This window comes from Crinia signifera, chromosome 2, assembly GCF_055691185.1.
Source record: "Crinia signifera chromosome 2, ASM5569118v1, whole genome shotgun sequence".
Lineage (NCBI taxonomy): Eukaryota > Metazoa > Chordata > Amphibia > Anura > Myobatrachidae > Crinia > Crinia signifera.
Window position 1 is genome coordinate 124491064 of NC_139218.1, and position 19801 is coordinate 124510864.

At 45.9% G+C, this 19801-nt stretch overlaps 1 protein-coding gene across 1 annotated transcript; it reads right to left on the minus strand.

Moving 5' to 3' along the window:
• Window positions 1-10789: 10789 nt before the first annotated feature.
• Window positions 10790-12684, minus strand: LOC146058855 (uncharacterized). The gene is made up of 2 exons (XM_083171058.1): window positions 12507-12684; window positions 10790-11654 (listed from the first exon to the last, which is right to left on the minus strand). The coding sequence occupies exons 1-2, from the start codon at window positions 12651-12653 to the stop codon at window positions 11082-11084; spliced, it is 720 nt and encodes a 239-aa protein (XP_083027184.1). The 5' UTR covers window positions 12654-12684; the 3' UTR covers window positions 10790-11081.
• Window positions 12685-19801: the final 7117 nt, after the last annotated feature.

A 19801-nucleotide genomic window follows, 5' to 3' on the forward strand; every position in this document is an offset into this window, starting at 1 on the left:
GTCTACTGAAAAAAAAAATGTCATGCTTTTTACAGCAAACCTTCAGACTAGCTTTATCTTTCCTTGAGACCTTCAGCTTGTGTCCCACACTTTTTGCCTTTTAAAATTCCTTTATTAAAATAAAGCTTATACTTGTGAGAATTTTTGTTGTTGACTTTGTCCATTTTGTATTCTGTTCTCTGCCTGACTGCCTGTAAAAGTTGGATTTTGACACACGTGACTTTACGAATGTAAAAATAAAAATAAACACCTGTACAATGAGAAAATAAATGAAAACTGGTATTTTAATGTGTGTCTGTCCTTGGTGAGAGGGTGTAATGCTGGGTTTACGATTCCTGCGGACGCCGATTATAGTTAACTATATTAGCATCAGGAGAACAGTATAGTGAATACACACTGACCCACCCCTCGCTTTGTATACACAGATGGAGCTGCATGTACAGACTAGTGGGTATCAGCGGACACATGCATCATTAACGATATTTAACGTACACACTGAGAGATATGCACACAATATCATTCTTGATATAGTTAACGATATATCGCAAAGTATGTACCCAGATTAAGCCTGCTTTTTTTGTTAATACAGGGAAAATATAAATATATATATATATATATATCTTATTGTGCCACCTGACTATTAATGTTGATCAGTTCCCTCCTACTATTTTCTATTTGCTATATTTCTTAGATCTAACTATTTCAGTAGACCACACATAGATTTATTTTTATAGATTAGTTGCTCCCTAATAGATATTAGACCTAATCTTTGTTGATGTTTCTATTTATTGTTTAAATATTCACGTAATAGTTTGGACATTCTCCAATCTGTCTCTTACCATGCTTAGACTAGCCTAGTCTTCAAAGCCTGAACCACAATTGTTATTTTGTTAATGTATTTTCTCCCCCGTCACTTTGTCGCTTTCTCTCTCCCCTTTGTTACATGTCACTCCTTTTTTAATTTTTTGTATCGAGGGGGGGACGCCCGGATGGCGCTTATCTTTTCCACCCTAGACCCAATCCTAATTTAGGAAAAGGTCTCTCTGATCTTGTCTTTCACTCTCTCTATTTCCTGTCTCTCCTTCCCTAGCCGTTCTGGTCCTCTGCTACCCTCAATTCTGCATTGTCCACATACTTTTCCATCATGACACTAAACATTTTATCGGTTAATGCTAACGGCCTCAACTCTCCAACCAAGCAAGCCTTGGCCATCCTACTTGAGGCAACCCATTTTGAAGCCCCTTACCCTTTCCTGTCCTGTAAATTTCCATATGTTTACTACTCCATTATGCCTGGCAAACGCAAAGGCACAGCTATAATGATATGCCGTGACCCCTTATCTTAGATCTTATCTTAGCCCAACTCCTTCTGCCCAAAGCAAATTGTCCAAACTCTTACAGTCTCCTATATCACTCTATAATTTATATGATGTCCTGTGAACCCTGTAAGAGTATTTACTCACTACTCCCCACCCTTTGATCTCTTTACCGGTATAGATTATGTTCTTGTTGGCCGGGGCACAACCCAAAAACTTCTTAGTGCCCAGACACTTCCTATTTCTTGGTCAGCTCACTCCGCTGTGAAATTTGAACTGTCCCTTTTGCACCTCCACCCAATCACTCGTGGCACCTAAATGAATCCCTCCTTCTCAAAAAAATCTAACATTGCTGATATCACTTATGTGCTGACAGATTTTTACACTGACAAGGCTACTCCTAGATTGTAAGCTCCTCCGAGTAGGGCCCTCTTCCCTCCTGTTGTCAAAGCCCACTTCTCTTCACATTTCACTCACAGCTCTCCTTTACTCCAACACTCAGTGACCATCTTCATCTGCATACTCCTCTCCATCATTGGCCTCAAGCCTCTAGTTGTATGTTGATTGAGTCCTCACTACTTATATCCAAGCTGTAATGTGTATTGATCTGTGGCGCTCTTTATTTGTACTGTATTTTTGTTATTTATTCAATGTTATGCCAAGTTTTGTTTCCCTGTATTGTTCCTTTGTACGGCGCTGCGAAACACTTGTGGCGCCTTATAAATAAAATTATAATAATAATAATACTCCAGATAATGGGGCAGATGTACGAAGCAGCGTTAAGTGCTTAAGTAGCACTTAACGCCACTAAATGTACTTTTTAACGTTTTGGGGAAATGTATGAAGGGGGCTTCTAACGTCCCCCTGAGGCAGCCCTGAACTTACTGTTCAGGCGCTGTCCTCCTGCTTTGAGTTATAAGCTTTAACGTCGCAGGCAATGTATTATTGCCTTCCCCGACGTTAAGCCATATTTTTCTCTTCGCCAGCCTCAGGCTGGCGTTAGGTGTTATTTTTTTTTTTTAACTCCTTCCCTTCCCCCCCCCGATCCCGCCGGCATGCTGACACGTGCCTCTACTATCAGCATGCTGGCGCCGCCGCCTGCCCTGCTCGAATCCCACCCCCCCTTCTAATTTTTTTTTTTTCATTGGGTCCCTGCTGCTTTATTAAAGCTCTCCGGCACGCGGATATATTTAATTAATTGAAGTGCTCTGTAGGGACCCCGCAGGGTTCCCAAGAGAGTGGGGACGCTGCGGGAGAGTAGACAGAAATAAAATGTAAAAGTCCGGGCGGGCATGCTGTGCTGTCTCTACAGCGGAGAGGAGAGCCGGAGACGCGGCGGGAGAGTTGTGAGAAAGCAAAAGACCGGGCGGATGATGATTGGCTGAGAGCTCAGCCAATCAGCGGTGGCCCGGTCTTTTGTATAGCGGGGACGCAGCAGGAGAGTTGTGATAATTCATATTCAAAAGACCGGGCGGCTCTCCCGCCGCGTCTCCGGCTCTCCTCTCCGCTGTAGAGACAGCACAGCATGCCCGCCCGGACTTTTACATTTTATTTCTGTCTACTCTCCCGCAGCGTCCCCGCTCTCTTGGGAACCCTGCGGGGTCCCTACAGAGCACTTCAATTAATTAAATATATCCGTGTGCCGGAGAGCTTTAATAAAGCAGCAGGGACCCAATGAAAAAAAAAAAAATTAGAAGGGGGGGGGGGGGGGGGGATTCGAGCAGGGCAGGCGGCGGCGCCAGCATGCTGATAGTAGAGGCAGGTGTCAGCATGCCGGCGGGATCGGAGGGGGGGGGGGAGGTATGTAGCTCCCTGTTCATGTCTCCTGCTTTCCCTCTTCTCTGTTTGATGTTTGCAGGTGAAAGCAGGAGGGAGCTCATTTTAATTAAAAACACCATAAATAAAACTCACAAAAAAATGGGGACATATGCTGTGTAGCAGGCGGCGTATGCAGCGTGAGGGGGGAGCAAACTGGCAGCATCAGAGAAGAGGGAAAGCAGGAGACAGGAACAGGGAGCTACATAATAAAAAAAAAAAAACATACTTTAAAAAATGAAGAATCGGAACATGATCTGTGCAGAGGCCAGCTATCAGCAGTGCACAGAGAAGGGAAGAGGAGCAGGGAGCTTACATCGGAGGGGGGAGGACATGCGCAGTGAAGACAGACCAAGACGAAAAACTGGGATCGTAAAAAAAAAAATGATTACAGAGAACAGGTGAGTTAACGATTAACGTTACTCACTAGCGCCATCTTCATACATTAGGGTAAAATCAGTCCCTGCTTCTGAGCGTTATGCCAGGAGAAGTGGCAAACGTTAAAATACAAACGTTAAGGGGAGATTGATACATCTGCCCCATTGCCCCTTCCATGCTATGGGAGGCAGATAAAGCCACCATTTGTGGCTTCCTCATTAGCCTTTCCTCAAATTGAGGCCCAGCCTTTTTAAAGACCTAGAGACAGAACTTGAAGCTCTGGCTCGTCTACATCAGCGCCAACCCAAAAATAAACTTTATTCAAGAATTCTAATGATCAAAGGTCAACTGACCCAAATTCTTACCAAAAAGGCAGTAAAGGCGCTGCTGTGGGTGTGCGCCAGAGAAATTTTATGATATATATTTGACAAGGCTGACACCTTGTTAGTTTGGAAATTACAAGCAAAACAGATTCACAACTGTATAGTCTCATTGCACTACCACCACTACATTCAATCCAACAGTCATGGCCTCTCATTTTAGGGATTATTATACATCTTTACATAATGTTCCGACCATTGGCGATACTGATCCTCAATATACAGCAATATCTCTCTTCCTGTAGTCTCCCAAAGCTCTCTGACTCGGACATATCATTTCTTTAATGTGCCCATTTCTATGGAAGAGATTTCAGTAACCATTAAACAAATGCGTCACTCAGCAGCCCCCAGCCCAGATGGTTTACTGCCCTATATTACAAAAAAAATGTACCGCCCCTTTGCTTCCCATGTCTTATTCCTTGTTTAATATATTGCTTGAGGGGGAATCGCTTGATGAGGCCACCACCAGGGCCAATATTATTGTCCTCCCCAAGCCAGATAGACTGGAGATAAAAAAATAAAAAATAAATTATAGACCTATCCCTCTTTTAAACCTGACCTGAAGCTTTTTCAAAAAAATCTTAGCCAACAGGCTTGCTCCCCTCTTGCCCCTCCTGGGCACAGAGTGTGGACATATTTAGAAGCTGCTTTTCTGCCTCCTATTAGCCTCCTATGATATCCATCGAGACATCGCACACAAGCCTCTTCTTTAATGTTTGCTTCATCCATCTGGGACCTTTGCGCTCGGCTTTCCCAGCTTCGTTCTTTCCACCCTCTTCTTACCCCCCTATGGAATAAAACTAATTCCCCACCAGGTGTAACTCATCATGCGTTTGACTCTTGGACTAAAAAAAATATCCTAAAATTATCCTACCCAAAATTCACCTAAAAAAGAACCTCATGAAATAGCTTGGGAACGGGAAGTGGGTGAGACCTTATCCACTGAGGAATGGTCTGATATTAGAACAGAAATCTCCAAAAGTTCCAGATCTGTTTGAATGAAAGAAAACTCTTACAAGATATATTACCACTGGTACCTAATAAAATAGAATCCTTTTTATTGGCCATGTATGCTTGCGCACACTAGGAATTTTTTGTGGATTACAGTGCAGCCTCATGCAGGGAACACATGCCCGCCGGGCTGCACATCGCCTAGGCAGCCATCAGCGTCTCCACAACAGACAGGTACAGTAGGTAACAATACAAATAGAGACAGTACAGTTGTCACACACGGAACACATACCTGCTGAGCTGCACAGCGCCTAAGCAGCCATCAATGGCGCCACTGGTTGCCGCAACAGCCAGGTAGGTAACAATACAAATAGAGATGGTACAGTTTTCACACATGGAACACATGCCTGCCGAGCTGCACAGCGCCTAGGCAGCCATCAGCGGCGCCACTGGTCACCACAACAGACAGGTAGGTAACCATACAAATAGAGACAGTACAGTTGTCACACAGGGAACACATACCTGCCAAGCTGTACAGTGCCTAGGCAGCCATCAGCGGCGCCACTGGTAGACACAACAGCCAGGTAGGTAACAATTAAGCAGAGACAGTACAGTTAGGTTGCAATGCAGTGTATGAGACAGGGGGGGACACAGGGGTACATGTGGCTGAGTTGCACAGTTCCTAGGCAGCCATATGCAGTGCCACCTGCACATCTCCACTAATTCAACCCTTGTTGCTCCGATAGATGTTGGAGATTATGTGGTCAACGCAGAATCCTGCTGCATATCTGGTGGAGTTGCCCCTGACTTCAGTGTTACTGGAATAAGATTCATAAATTAATTTCTGATGTTCTTGGTATTTCAGTTCAAATCTCCCCTTTTTTTTTTTCTTTACTTTCCCGCCCATTAGATAATTAGTGCATGAGTAGGTCTGGCTTTATATACCGTAGATCAGGGGTAGCCAACTCCAGTCCTCAAGAACTACCAACAGTTAACGTTTTCCATGTCTCCTCACAGAATCGCAAGTGAAGTATTTAGCTCCACCTGTGGATCTATTACAATGTGTTATTATTATTATTATTATTATTATTATTAATAATAAGTTTCTTATATAGCGCATACATATTCCGCAGCGCTTTACAGAGTATAGCTGAACATTCACATCAGTCCCTGCCCCAGTGGAGCTTACAATCTATATTAGTCAGTTTTAGTCAGTAATGAGTGCACCTGTGAGGCGAGCTGGAAAATGTGAACTGTTGGTAGCTCTCGAGGACTGGAGTTGGCTATTACTGCCCTAGATACATGGGTCATGTGACCAATCAAGATCTAATTAGATCAACCAATCTGTAGATATATATATTAGGGCAGAGTGAAAACATTTAAATTGAGAAATTAAAAATCGGCTAGTGTGGAAAAGTTGTGACTTGACCTGAATAAGAAACGTGCAAAAGCATTTTGATCTGAGTCAACATCTTCTGTTCTGGCAAGAGGCCTAAAGTTTCACTTTTTAGGGGAAAATAATGAAACTATGAAGATGCTCCGATCTAGTTAAAAATGTCAGGATGTCTTAGAGTGGTTCATTAATATACTTTAGTATAGTAAAAAAAAAGAGTATGAGCTTGTCCTAGTGCAAAGTGACTGACTTTGGCGGTAGTAAAAATCCCTGATAATTGACCCATTTTCATGGTCACAATTGTGAATATTGTGTTTTCTCCTGAACCGTTTTTTTTTTTGGGGGGGGGGGGGGGGGGGGAGGAGAGGATGCTCTGTAATTGAAGTGACCAAGAAAAAAAAACTTGGGGCTAAAAATCAGGGTAAATACCTTTTGTTTGCCCTTAATAAAATAATGCACACCTGTGTCTTCTAATATCCAACAAACTCTTTACTGATTGCTCCAGTAAGTTCAGTAAACACTCTGTTCTTTAGGTGCAGTATTTAAAACACTTCTGTTTATTGTCTTTACTTGTGGCAGTTTATTTTAAACATGAATTGGTCTGAAAAACAGTTTTGCATCCCCTATGCTGGGAACATGAATGGGCTGCATTACAGCATATAATTATGCCAAAGATAAGCCAATATATTAACAGTTAAATACGTTGAAGTGTATTATTATGTACTGTATATACTCGAGTATAAGATGTGGGTACTTATGTATTATCTGGACTCCCATGTTAAATGCACCCCATTTTTTCATACCCCTACTATCCAACTACGCATGGAGTTGATTCTATATAGTGTGGCGAGCGCAGCGAGCCACCGTGCCCGAAGCGTGGTGAGCGCAGCGAGCCCCGCGGTCTCATAAGAAAAACGGGAGTCCAGATATTACATAAGTACCAAGATGTGTTTTTCAGCCTTTGTCAATGGCTCCTGTCCTGCATCCAGCCATCCACTTTGCTGCCCGGCTCCACTTTGAACATAGGCGCGGCTACGGCAACATGGCTGCCGGCCTCCTGCACTATACATGTCCTCAGTGCAGGAGGCCGGTGGCCATGTTGCCGTAGCCGTGCCTTTGTTGAAAGTGGAGCCGGGCAGTGAAGTGGACGGCAGGGCAGTGGCCATGTACCCCCCCGTGGAGCCAGTCAGCGGCGCACCCCAAACCCCCTGAGTCCGACGCTGGAGGAGGTAAGCGGCGACTGCTCCCCCCTCCGTGTGTGGTGTCCCTTGCAGGGGGATCAGCCTGAGCAGCCTGTGCTGTATTGTGCAGGAGGAGCAGCCTGTGGTGTCCTCTGCAGGGGGAGCCACCTGTGGTGTCCTGCTATTATGTAGGGGGAGCCGCCTGTGGTGTCCTGCTATTATGCAGGGGCAGCAGCCTCTGGTGTCCTGCTATTATGCAGGGGGAGCCACCTGTGGTGTCCTGCTATTATGCAGGGGGAGCAGCCTGTGGTGTCCTGCTATTATGCAGGGGGAGCAGCCTGTGGTGTCCTGCTTTTATGCAGGGGGAGCAGCCTGTGGTGTCCTGCTATTATTATACAGGGAAATGTACCAGTAGCTGCTGCATTTCCCACCCTATGCTTATACTCGAGTCAATAAGTTTTCCCAGTTTTTTGTGGTAAAATTAGGTGCCTCGGCTTATATTTGGGTCGACTTATACTCGAGTATATACGGTAATAACAAAAATACATCTAATGTTTAGAAAAATAAAATCAAGAACATTGATTCAAAAAGAACAGGTTAATTATTCTATGAGTGGTGTCCAGCAGTACAACATATATGCCAATCACTGTGTTAATTACTAGGCAGGATTGATCAGCAATACTTTATTTCCTTTTTATGTGCTTATTGATCCAATTTAACAGTCTAATAATAGTGGACATCAATCACAATTGGTTTGTATAAAACAACTCAAAACACAACATTAAAAAATAGGAAGACAATGCTGTATGTACAACATCTTTGAAACCTGTTTATTATTGAATCAATTGATTTTATTTTTCTAAACATTAGATGTATTGTTTATTACATCATAATACACTTCAACGTATTTAATTGTTAATATATTGTCTTATCTTTGGCATAATTATATGCTGTATTGCAGCCCATTCATATTCCCAGCATAGGGGATGCAAAACTGTTTTTCTGTCATTAAACAGAAGTGATATGTAAAATGATACATTAGACAGTTTACATTGTTACTTGTAATACTTATTGTAACAGTTACGGTTTTTTAATAACAGACTGCAACAATTTATTTATGTACACAGGATTGTCTATCTTTGTATATTCAATGCAGAGAGAGCAGCATAAATCCAATTACCTCCTCACTGGGATGGAATTAGCAAGATCTAACAACCAGACACGGTTATTGATAAGACAAAACATACCGCACTCACAATGCTCCAAAAAATGCTAAATAGTAAAAAAAAAATTAAATTTACAGATTTCAAAAACAGTTTTTTATACTTGATCGGCATTACTATTACAAAACATTGCTAAATTAATATAAGGTTGCGGAAAATTTAATCATCTTTCCTCCATATGTGCTATTGTCCTGTTATATAGAAGGTTGGTAGGACATTGCTAGTGAAAAGGTGATGAGGCTTTTCTGTAAACTTTTGTATCACTGCCTTTTGGCCCTTATTTAAACCTGATCGCAGTACAAATTTGCTCTCAAAATGGGCAAAAAAATGCTGCACTGAAGGTGGGGCAGATGTAATGTGCAGAGAGAGTTAAATTTGGGTGAGGTGTGTTGAAACTGAAATCTAAATTTCAGTGTAAAAATAATGCAGCCAGTATTTACCCTGCACAGAAACAAAATAACTCACACAAATGTAACTCTCTCTGCACATGATACATCTGCCCCACCTGCAGTGCAGCATTTTTTTTGCCCATTTTGAGAACAAATTTGTACTGCGATCAGGTCTGATTAAGGGCCATTATGCAGTGTTATATTTCACACAGTGTCACTGAAATTCCATTAAGAGTATTTGTGCTTCTTCTGTTATAAACACGTTTAGGAGAAAACACACAATATTCACAATTGTGACCATGAAAATGGGTCAATTATCAGGGATTTTTTCTCCCGCCAAAGTCAGTCACTTTGCACTAGGACAAGCTCATACTCTCTTTTAATATGCTAAAATATATTAATGAACCACTCTAATGTAGGGTACACACCAGGACGACCACCGTCGTTCACGACCGATAGACGACCATGGAACGATTTCCCTTGGACTTCCCGGGAGCTCCCAGGCAGTCCCCAGCAAACGATTAGCAAAAATTGTGTTTTTTTGGCGGAACGATCTAGATCCGATCGCGATGTGCCCGCGATGGTCGTTAAGACGGTCGGATCGCTGTTTTTTGTTTTTTTGCAAGAACACATGCGACCGTCGTCAGATTGCCCTTTGAAATTTGAATGAAGGGGCTGGACTAGCAGAGGGGGAGGACTAGCAGAGGGGGATAGGAATAGCAGCAGCCATTTTAAACCAGTGTATTTCTGCTTTGTTACTAGTGAGGCTTGGTTTATACCTGCTGAACGCTGGACATAGCTATTTACACATTACTTTGTTTTGCCTGCCATTACAAAGTGTCTTTTAACCCTGCACTATGGAGAATGCAGTGATGGGTAGTCACCAGCAACAGTACCTGCTCTATTATGCAGTTTTGAAGCTCAGGCGTCAGAGAGCCCAGCGTAGGAGAGAAAGATCATGCTGGACAAAGCAGTGGCTACTTCAGCGTCAGACTCGTTCGCACATGCCACTGCTCAGGGACATCAGGGAGAATAACCCAGACGATTTTCGTAACTTCTTGAGGATGGATGATGCCACATTCCAGGAATTGCTGCGTCTGGTGACTCCCCACATCGAGAAGCAGGATACCAAGTATCGCATGGCTATCCCTGCTGAGGAACGGCTGGTGGTGACCCTGAGGTTTCTGGCGACAGGACGGTCTCTTGCTGACCTAAAGTTTGGATCCCTCATCTCCCCGCAAGCTTTGGGCCTCATCATCCCGGAGACCTGCAAAGCCATTGTGAAGGTGCTGCAGTACCAGTATTGCAAGGTAAGGATGAAATATACACCATACACTTTATTGTGCAAACAAAATATTTTTATTTATAATTTAGGCCTAGGACAGAAACAGGTTTTTTAGGCCTTTCATAGGTAAAACATGTAAAATAGTAAATAGATTGTGTCGACACAAATATATTATAATACCATATATAAAAGATATTGTACAAAAACACACACTAAATATAAAGATTTAAGTATGTATGACCCAGTTTAAACTTTCCCAATAAGTACGGGCTACTGTGTGGCAGAGGATGTCTGCCGCCGATAAGTAAAGGCTGCGGCCCACATGGTGCATGGCGCAGATGTAATGGCCCCGGCCCCATTGATGTGCGCCATACGACATGTGAGCAGTGGCCATCACATACCTGCAGCTGAGACCATGTCTGCCGCACAGTACCCCATACTATTGGCAAAGACAAAAGGGCAATAAATGGAGTTTGCTATCCAGATTGAGGAGAATCCTGTTCTCCCTCTGGTAATGCAGGTACAGGTAGCAGCATATAAAAAGAAAAAAAACACACTCTGGTAACTTCTGGAACAGGCCCTTACAACAGTAGGGATAAGGTACTGTGTGGCAGAGGATGTCTGCTGCAGATATGTAAAGGCTGCGGCCCGCATGGCGCAGATGCAATGGTCCCGGCCCCATTGATGTGCGCCATACGCCATGTGAGCAGTGGCCATCACATACCTGCAGCTGAGACCATGTCGATGGTAAATGATAAAATAGCCTATTTTTTAAGACAGATCCTCAAAAACAGGACACTCTGGATCTTCTATCAGTAAAGAACTGTAGAATTGACGGTACTGGGGGGGTTGAGAAGGCTGTGTAGGTGTTGACTGGGTATGTGTTGGAATTGTGCTCGACTGGCCTGCTACGGTGGCAGGCGGAGTAGGCACTGGTGATTCTAATGACAGTGGTGTGTCTGGTGCACTACCAATGCCAACTATTTTAGTGCCACTGTTGAGATACCCTAAACTGCCATTATACACCAACTCCATGCATAGCTTTTCAAAAGTAAGTTGCTGGTCCGGAGCCATGTTGCGAACACACTCTGCCACATAAGTGAAGTAGTTGTCATGTTTGTCCGGGTTTCTTTGCAGGACTTGATGTGCCCGCATCATAAATTCTTCATGTGCTGCTGCTTCTCCTTTTTTTCCTTTGCCACGCATTTTTTTGGCACGGGGGAGTGGTGGAGTGGGTTCCAGGGTGGGTGGCGGAGTGCGTGCCGGAGTAGGAACTTCGTTCGATGCGCATGCATTATCAGATAGGACAGATAGGTCTGGGGTTGCAGGTGGGTAGTCACCAAGCTGTAAAAAAATTGAACATGTTTACTAATCAATTCTATTTACTTCTAATTTCAGTTCCCTACCAGTGTGAATGAATGGAAAGTCATCGCAGAGGAGTTTGAACAGCGATGGAACTTTCCAAATTGCGGTGGAGCCATTGATGGCAAACATGTCCGCATAGCCCAGCCTATCAATAGTGGTTCCTACTATTTTAATTACAAGGGCTATTTTAGCATTGTACTAATGGCTGTTGTTAATGCGAACTATGAGTTTATCTTCCTGGATGTAGGAAGGAATGGCCGTGCATCGGATGGTGGCACTTTCAAGGACACAAAGTTCTACGAAAGGCTCATAGCGAACACCCTTCACTTGCCGTCTGTCCAGGAAACTAAACAGGGGCTTAACTTTGTTTTTGTGGCAGACGAGGCTTTTGGCCTGCACGAGCATGTCATGAAGCCATATGCGCAAAGGGGCCTGAACCATGACAAAAGGATCTTCAACTACAGGCTATCCAGGGCACGGCGTGTTGTGGAAAATGCTTTTGGCATCCTGGCTAGCCGGTTTCGTATTTTCCACACTGCCATTAACCTGAGGGTGGACAAAATTGACTGGGTTGTCATGGCGTGCTGTGTCCTGCACAATTTGCTCAGCAGAAAAGCCACACAGCAAAGGGCTACAGGCACAGCACTCCAAGAAGACCAAGAACTGCCAGAGGAGGTAGTGCAGATATCCTCCTTGCAAACCCCAACACAACACTACACAGGGAGTGCACGAGCCAAACAGGTGAGGGAAGAGTACATGGCCTACTTTAATGGGGAGGGGGCTGTGGATTGGCAGGAGGAATCAATTAGATAGCCAAAAAAATAGACTCACCGATGCAGACTGCGAATTCTCCTCCTCCTCCTGCGCCGTGACTTCTTGGTTTTCATGTTCTACCATCAGGACTACTCCTGTCCTCATCGACTCCTGGCTGAGGGTGAATGTCAACCGATCATAGTACCAGAGCGATGTTTGATACATCTCGTCGACTCCAGCACCAGACTTCTTTGCAGCCTCCACCTTCTTGTGTTCCTTTAAGAACATCATGCGCAGATTCTGGATGCGTTTCCTCACCCATTCAACATTGGCCTCTGGGTGAAATGGAAGACTGTAGCGTGCCAAGTGCTCCAAGGCTTGGTTTCTTTTCATTTTGTTCGAATACTCATTGGATTTTGTACGCCACAGGCATTCGTGCGAACGATATTTTTCAATAAACCCTTCAAGAAACTCTTGTTCCTTTGCGTTGGACATTGGGACTGTAAAAAGATAAAACCATTTTAGTTGTTATAGTTATACCCATGTTTTGTTTCATATTTAAATTTTTATAGTTATAGTTATATCCATGTTTTGTTTCATATTTAAATTTTTATAGTTATAGTTATATCCATGTTTTGTTTCATATTTCAATTTTTATAGTTATAGTTACCAGTTTACCTAGTTCTTATGTTTTAAGTATTTAAAATGTTAATAAACTTTGGTACTCTTTACTTAGAAGGGCGCCCATCTCGGGCATCTCGGGCATTGAATGCACTAAAAAATCGGGTGCGATCAACCGACGAGATGCCCGAGATTTCCCATAGGGAACAATGTTAAATGTCTCAATTGACCCGATTTTCCTGTTCAATGCCTCAATTGACCCAATTTTTCCATAGGAAACAATGTTAAATGGGCCACAGAGGCCAAATAGGCACCCTGAAGTGAATAATGGCCACCCGAATTGTTAACGCCACCCCACGATCAACGTCAACCCGAAGCGTGGCGAGCGCAGCGAGCCCGCGAGGGGCGGCGGTACGCGTCCTACGACCTTTTCATACCCCCACTATCCACGTCGGCGTGGAGTTGAGAATAGAAAGTGTGGCGAGCGCAGCGAGCCACCGAGCCCGAAGCGTGGCGAGCGTAGCGAGCCCCGCGAGGGGACGCGGATACCTTCACAGGTATCCGCGTCCCCTCGCGGGCTTCACAGCTGTCCGCGTACCCTCGCGGGGCTCGCTGCGCTCGCCACGCTTCGGGCTCGGTGGCTCGCTGCGCTCGCCACACTTTCTATTCTCATCTCCACGCCGACGTGGATAGTGGGGGTATGAAAAGGTCGTAGGACGCGTACCACCGCCGCCCCTCGCGGGCTCGCTGCGCTCGCCACGCATCGGGTTGACGTTGATCGTGGGGTGGCGTTAACAATTCGGGTGGCCATTATACACTTCAGGGTGCCTATTTGGCCTCTGTGGCCCATTTAACATTGTTTCCTATGGAAAAATCGGGTCAATTGAGGCATTGAACAGGAAAATTGGGTCAATTGAGACATTTAACATTGTTCCCTATGGGAAATCTCGGGCATCTCGTCGGTTGATCGCACCCGATTTTTTAGTGCATTCAATGCCCGAGATGACCGAGATTTTTTACTAACGATGCCCACGATCAAAATCGTGGGCGCCCTTCTAAGTAAAGAGTACCTAAACTTTTATGAAAACCACTATACATTTTATTGTGCATATTGCTATTCGCACACACAGGTGAATGGGGCCTAGCAGAGAGGAGTGCATGGAATACTGCAATGGTGGACAATGGTTTATGTATATATCTATATATACACAAACACACACACACACACACACACACACACACACAGGTGAATGGGGCCTAGCAGAGAGGAGTGCATGGAATACTGCAATGGTGGACAATGGTTATATGTATATATACACAAACACGCACACCGGTGAATGGGGCCTAGCAGAGAGGAGTGCATTGGATACTGCAATGGTGGACAATGGTTATATGTATATATACACAAACAAACACACACACACACACACACACACACACACACACACACACACACAGGTGAATGGGGCCTAGCAGAGAGGAGTGCATGGAATACTGCAATGGTGGACAATGGTTATATGTATATATACACAAACTAAACACACACACACACACACACACACACACACACACAGGTGAATGGGGCCTAGCAGAGAGGAGTGCATGGAATACTGCAATGGTGGACATTGGTTATATGTATACACACACACATGGGGCCCACCCGAGCAAACAGTGACATGGTCGGGTGCACGGTTGACAAACCAGTGCTCTATACACACTATATACATTGGTGGCAACAGTAGGCATGCATAGGAGAGCATTGGGAGTGCAAACATACCAGGTTGTTGTTCTGGGAGCTGAGACAAGAAGGAGAGTCCAACTGCTGCGCCAGCGCTGTTTGCTATGTGGAAAAACATGGCGCCGGGGGAGTGTTTAGGAAATGCCACTCAAATAGGCTGGATCAAACGACGGACGCACCGACGGACGGACGATGGAGGCGGCAAAAAACACTCACGATCTGCATACGATTGACGGTCGGTCGGCCTGGGATTGACGGATCCTACCTGCAGCACGTAGGACCAAAGATGCGACCAAACGAGCGTCGTGAACGAGCATTGGATCGGAATCTGATCAAATAAATGTCAAAAACACACGATAGTACATACAATCTGCATACAACCGGTCGGAATTGGATCTAAATTGACAGAATCGGGCCCTAGTCGTCCTGGTGTGTACCCAGCATTAGACATTCTGACATAATTTTAACTAAATCGGAGCATCTTCATAGGTTTCATTATTTTCACCTAAAAAGCAAAACTTTAGGTCTCTTGCCAGAACAGAAGATGTTGACTCAGATCAAAAAGCTTTTGCACGTTTCTTATTCAGGTCAAGTCACAACTTTTCCACACTAGCGGATTTTGAATATCTCGGTCCTAATATTTATATAAAATATATTAAAATATCATGCGTTGCTGGCTTGCTGGGCCTTGTAGTGCCACAGCAATACACAATAGTTTTTCTATTTTTTTACACAAGTATCAGCTCGATACCCACTGCCCAGGGACATCGAGGACAGCCCCGGGCTTCAGCATGGGCAGGTAAATTCTGGAGGGGGGGGGGACCCCTTCTTTGGGGGGGGGGGTCCCCACTTCCCCACTTCCCCAGGACCCCTGCTGACCGGTCAGGGGGGACTTCTATAAAAAGTCTCCCCCCGGCTGTGGCATTACCCTGCTGGCTGGTTGGGCCCGGTGCTGGTTCTTGAAATACGGGGGACCCCTACACATTTTGTCTCCTGTATTTTGGGAACCAGCCCCAGAGCAGGAGCCTGGGGCTGGTTGTTAAAAATCAGGGAACCCCTATTTGTTCTGCCCCATGATTTTATGAAACCAGGACTGGCTCTTTCAGCCCTGGGCTGGTTGTGCTCAGGAGGGGGGACCCCACGCCGTTTTTTTTTTTTCACTTTTGTGTTGTAACTCTTTTTCAGAACCATGCACAGATCACAATGATCGGTACTTGTTTCCTAGCACGGCAATTTAAAATTGTATACCATTGTATATGGCATACAATGCGATGGTATACAATTTTAAATTGTATAAGCACCCTAATGGGTGCTTTCAATGTTAAATGCCCCCCCCCCATAAGATTATTAATTGTATAAGCACCGTAATGGGTGCTTACAATGATAAAAGCACCCCCACGACACCCCCACTATCAACGCCAACCCGAAGCGTGGCGAGTGCAGCGAGCCCACGAGGGGCGGCGCTACGCATCCTCTGACCTTTTCATACCCCCCACTATCCACGTCGGCGTGGAGTTGATTGTAGATAGTCCGAGCCCGAAGCGTGGCGAGCGGACGCGGAATACATGTAAAGTAAAACGCGTCCCCTCGCCACACTTCGGGCTCGGTGGCTCACTGCGCTCGCCACACTATAAAATCAACTCCAGCCGACGTGGATAGTGGGGGGTATGAAAAGGTCGGATGACGCGAAACGCCGCCCCTCCCGGGCTCGCTGCACTCGTCACGCTTCGGGATGGCGTTGATGGTGGCGTGGGGGTGCATTTAACATTGTAAGCATCTATTAAGGTGCTTATACAATTAAAAATCGTATAGGGGGACCATTTAACATCGAAAAAACCCATTAGGGTGCTTATACAATTTAAAATCGCATCGCATTGCATTGTATGCCATATACAATGGTATACAATTTTAAATTGAATACAATGCCATACGACTGAATATTGTGGGCGCCGTGCTAGGAAACACGTACCCAATGATCTCTGCATGTTTCTGACAAATTTTCCAGTCAGTACCTGGTCTATTTGTTTTGCTATTTTCAGTAACCTTTACTAAAAATCACATTCCATTAAATAGGCGATTTGTATACTTTTTAATGGGAAAACATCTGGATGCGATTTTTAGTTTGACTAAAAATCACACCTTTAAAATGTGCGATATTTTTTCCGAAAATCGCACCCTATAAAATATGTGATTTTCAGAAAAAAAAAACGCACCCTATTAAATTTCACCCTCATTGTTCATGTACATCACAGTAGATAAGGAAAATAAACCTTAAAATGGAAATACGGTTTAAAATGGAATGTGCCACCTTCATTCTGCTGCACTAGCCAGCGTGTCTCCGTGACAGCTGCGGCCGGGCGTGGATGGACGGCTTCGCGCGGCGGGCGCTCGTCATCTGGGCGCGCCCGTCGCGGTGAGGGTTAGGGGACATCTCTGCCGGCTCCCGTTCGTGGAGCAGGGAGGGGGCAGCGGGCGGCTTACGTGGGGTGCGTGGTGATCGCGCTCCATCCCCTTATGGCTGCCAGTACTGTAATGGCGCCGAGGCCTGGGGGGCGGGGTCGCGCCCAGTGATCGGCACAATGGATGGAGAAGGGGGAAATGTTATGGTTGATCAGCATAGCTCAGAGGAAGACCAGCGCTCTCACTACAGGCCCTCCTGGGACCGTCCAGCAGCAATTGCTAAAAGGGGACAGGGCTATGCTGCTAGTGTAGAGAGTGATGTGCGGCGCAGGGGGCTGGCGTTTGGTCGAAGTGGACGCCATGGTGCTGCTGCCCACAGGCGTGGCAGCAATGCAGGGGCCACTACCCCTGCGTTTGACCCAGCCTTCCTTTCTGCAGCTCTGTCTACCGTGGCTGGGGCCCTGGCTCCCCTGGTTGAGGGACTCCCTGATGAGGCTGGAGCTTCTGGCTCAGGCAGACGCAGGTCTTCAGGGAGAGATACAATCCCTGCTTGCGCTGCTTTCATGAGGGCATTTAGGGACTTAGGTTCCCCACCTGAAGGGAGGGGACGGGCTCCCTTTAGGGATGCGGACACCCGCAGGCCTTTGCTTAAATGCGGGAGCAGGCATAGGGGGCGTGGGGTCCCCTGGGTCCCCCTCTTTTCTTCCCTCAGATTCAGAAGATGACCGCAATTACATGGCAGGTGACAGCAATGCCGCTGATGATGACGACAATGATACTTGGGCGGCACAGCCCAATTCGTCAGGTGAGGGTTCTTCTGATGGTGATGGTAGTTCCAGGCCTGGTTCTTCCTCGGGGGGCTCCCATTCTACGTGTTTTTCTTCTACTTCCTCCTCCTCTTCTGCTGGGGGATCGGAGGTAGGTAGTACAGCTAGAGTGCGGAAGCGCGCTGCTAAATATGCTAAAAAGGAGGCAGGTCGTCAGGCATGGCAAGGCAATCGCAGGTCAACTATCTCCCACAGGGAGAGGAGGCGTAGAAGTCTCCCTCCTGTAGTGCACTGCGATTACACCGCAGTACTGCTTGGCCTCAGGGATAGTTGTAGAACAAAAATTGAGGCTGGCAGGCTTTGTGTATATGTGGCATGCTATCTGGAGGACCGCCCCGATGAACATATGAACATGAACAGCCATGAAATTACATTTCAAAAATGAAAAAAAGTGAAAGAAAAATCAGTTTACCCGCATTATCTCTAGAACCAATGAACCCATATGGACCAGCCTGGTATCAGATTGAAGACCCAGCGATTTGGGTTTGACTGAGTTTTGTGCTGCCAGGTGGGAATTGGCAGCTGTTGGAACCGGGTTCTAGGTTATCGTATGGGGAAAACGTTCCAGCTTTGCTTGGCGGTATCTCTGGTTCCCGAGGGGCTAGCGATGCGGGGTCAGGCTCGTTGGAAAGCCCTGGCTCTCAGCTACAAAATGGGCCTATTTGGAGAGTGGGCCTGGAGCTATAGCTCCATCAGGTCCATTGTTAATCCGGCCCTGCCTGTGACCTGTTTGTCCTTTCTGAGGATCCAGATTGACTCGGGCCTGGGTCTTTGCTTCCTCCCTGAGGATAAAATAGCCAAACTGAGAGGTGTTGTTGAGTTGTGTGGTGCATTGAGCAAGGTGACCTTAAGGCAAGCGCAGTCTTTGCTGGGGCAACTTAATTTTGCATGCCACGTTATCCCAATGGGTAGGCTGTTCTGCTGCAAACTGGGTCAGGGACAGCCTTATCAGGGACATGTTGCTCTTAGAGCTTTTCCCAATAATGGTGGCTATGGAGATTTGGGGCTCTCGTCTGGCTAATTGCAGCGTGCTTTTCTGGTGTGATAACTACAGCGCGGTGCACGCACTCAATAACCAGGCCCTGTTGGTACTGCGAGTCTTGGCGCAGCTTTCTTTGCAGTGCTTGCGCTTCGACATCTTGTTTAGGGCTAAGCATGTTCCGGGGGTGCAAAATGAAGTTGCGGATGCGCTTTCGTGCTTCCAATGAGAGTGTTTTAGACAACTGGCTCCCGATGCTGACGCTGTTGGGGTCTCTTGCCCACTTTATGTTTGGCAGGTCATCGGGCCGGACTGGAGGGGCTAGCGGAGTTGTCGGTGGCGCCAGCTACTCTTAGAACATACCGCCAGGCTTGGTTGGAATGGGAATCTTTTGCTGGAGGGTCTGTGCAGCCAGGTAGGCGAGGACAAAGGCTCCTGCTTTCATTTATTTGAAAACTTTACAACGCAGGCAAGTCCAGGGCGGTTGTGGCGCGTCACCTGGCTGGTATATCCTTTTTTGCGCAGCTGAAGGGTCTCCCCGATTTTTCAAAGAGTTTCGTAGTAAAGAGGGCCATGAAAGGTTGGTCTCGCGCATCCCCAGTTGCTCCAGAAAGGAGGCGCCCCATAGATTTTTCATTACTCAATTCCCTCTCAGAGAAAGTGAGCCTTGTTGCAGAGTCAGTATTTGAAGCATTATTGTTCCGTTTAGCTTTTACAATGGCCTTTCATGGGGCTTTAAGAGTTTTGGAGCTTATTGCTCCTTCAAAGCATAAGGAGGCCACGTTGTTGTGGTCTGATATCCGCATAA

Coding starts and splice junctions, on each gene's coding strand:
- LOC146058855 (XM_083171058.1), bottom strand. CDS start 12,653: ATGTATCAAACATCGCTCTGGTACTATGATCGGTTGACATTCACCCTC. Junction 11,655..12,506: donor AGAATTCGCAGTCTGCATCG/GTGAGTCTATTT, acceptor ATTTTTTTACAG/CTTGGTGACTACCCACCTGC.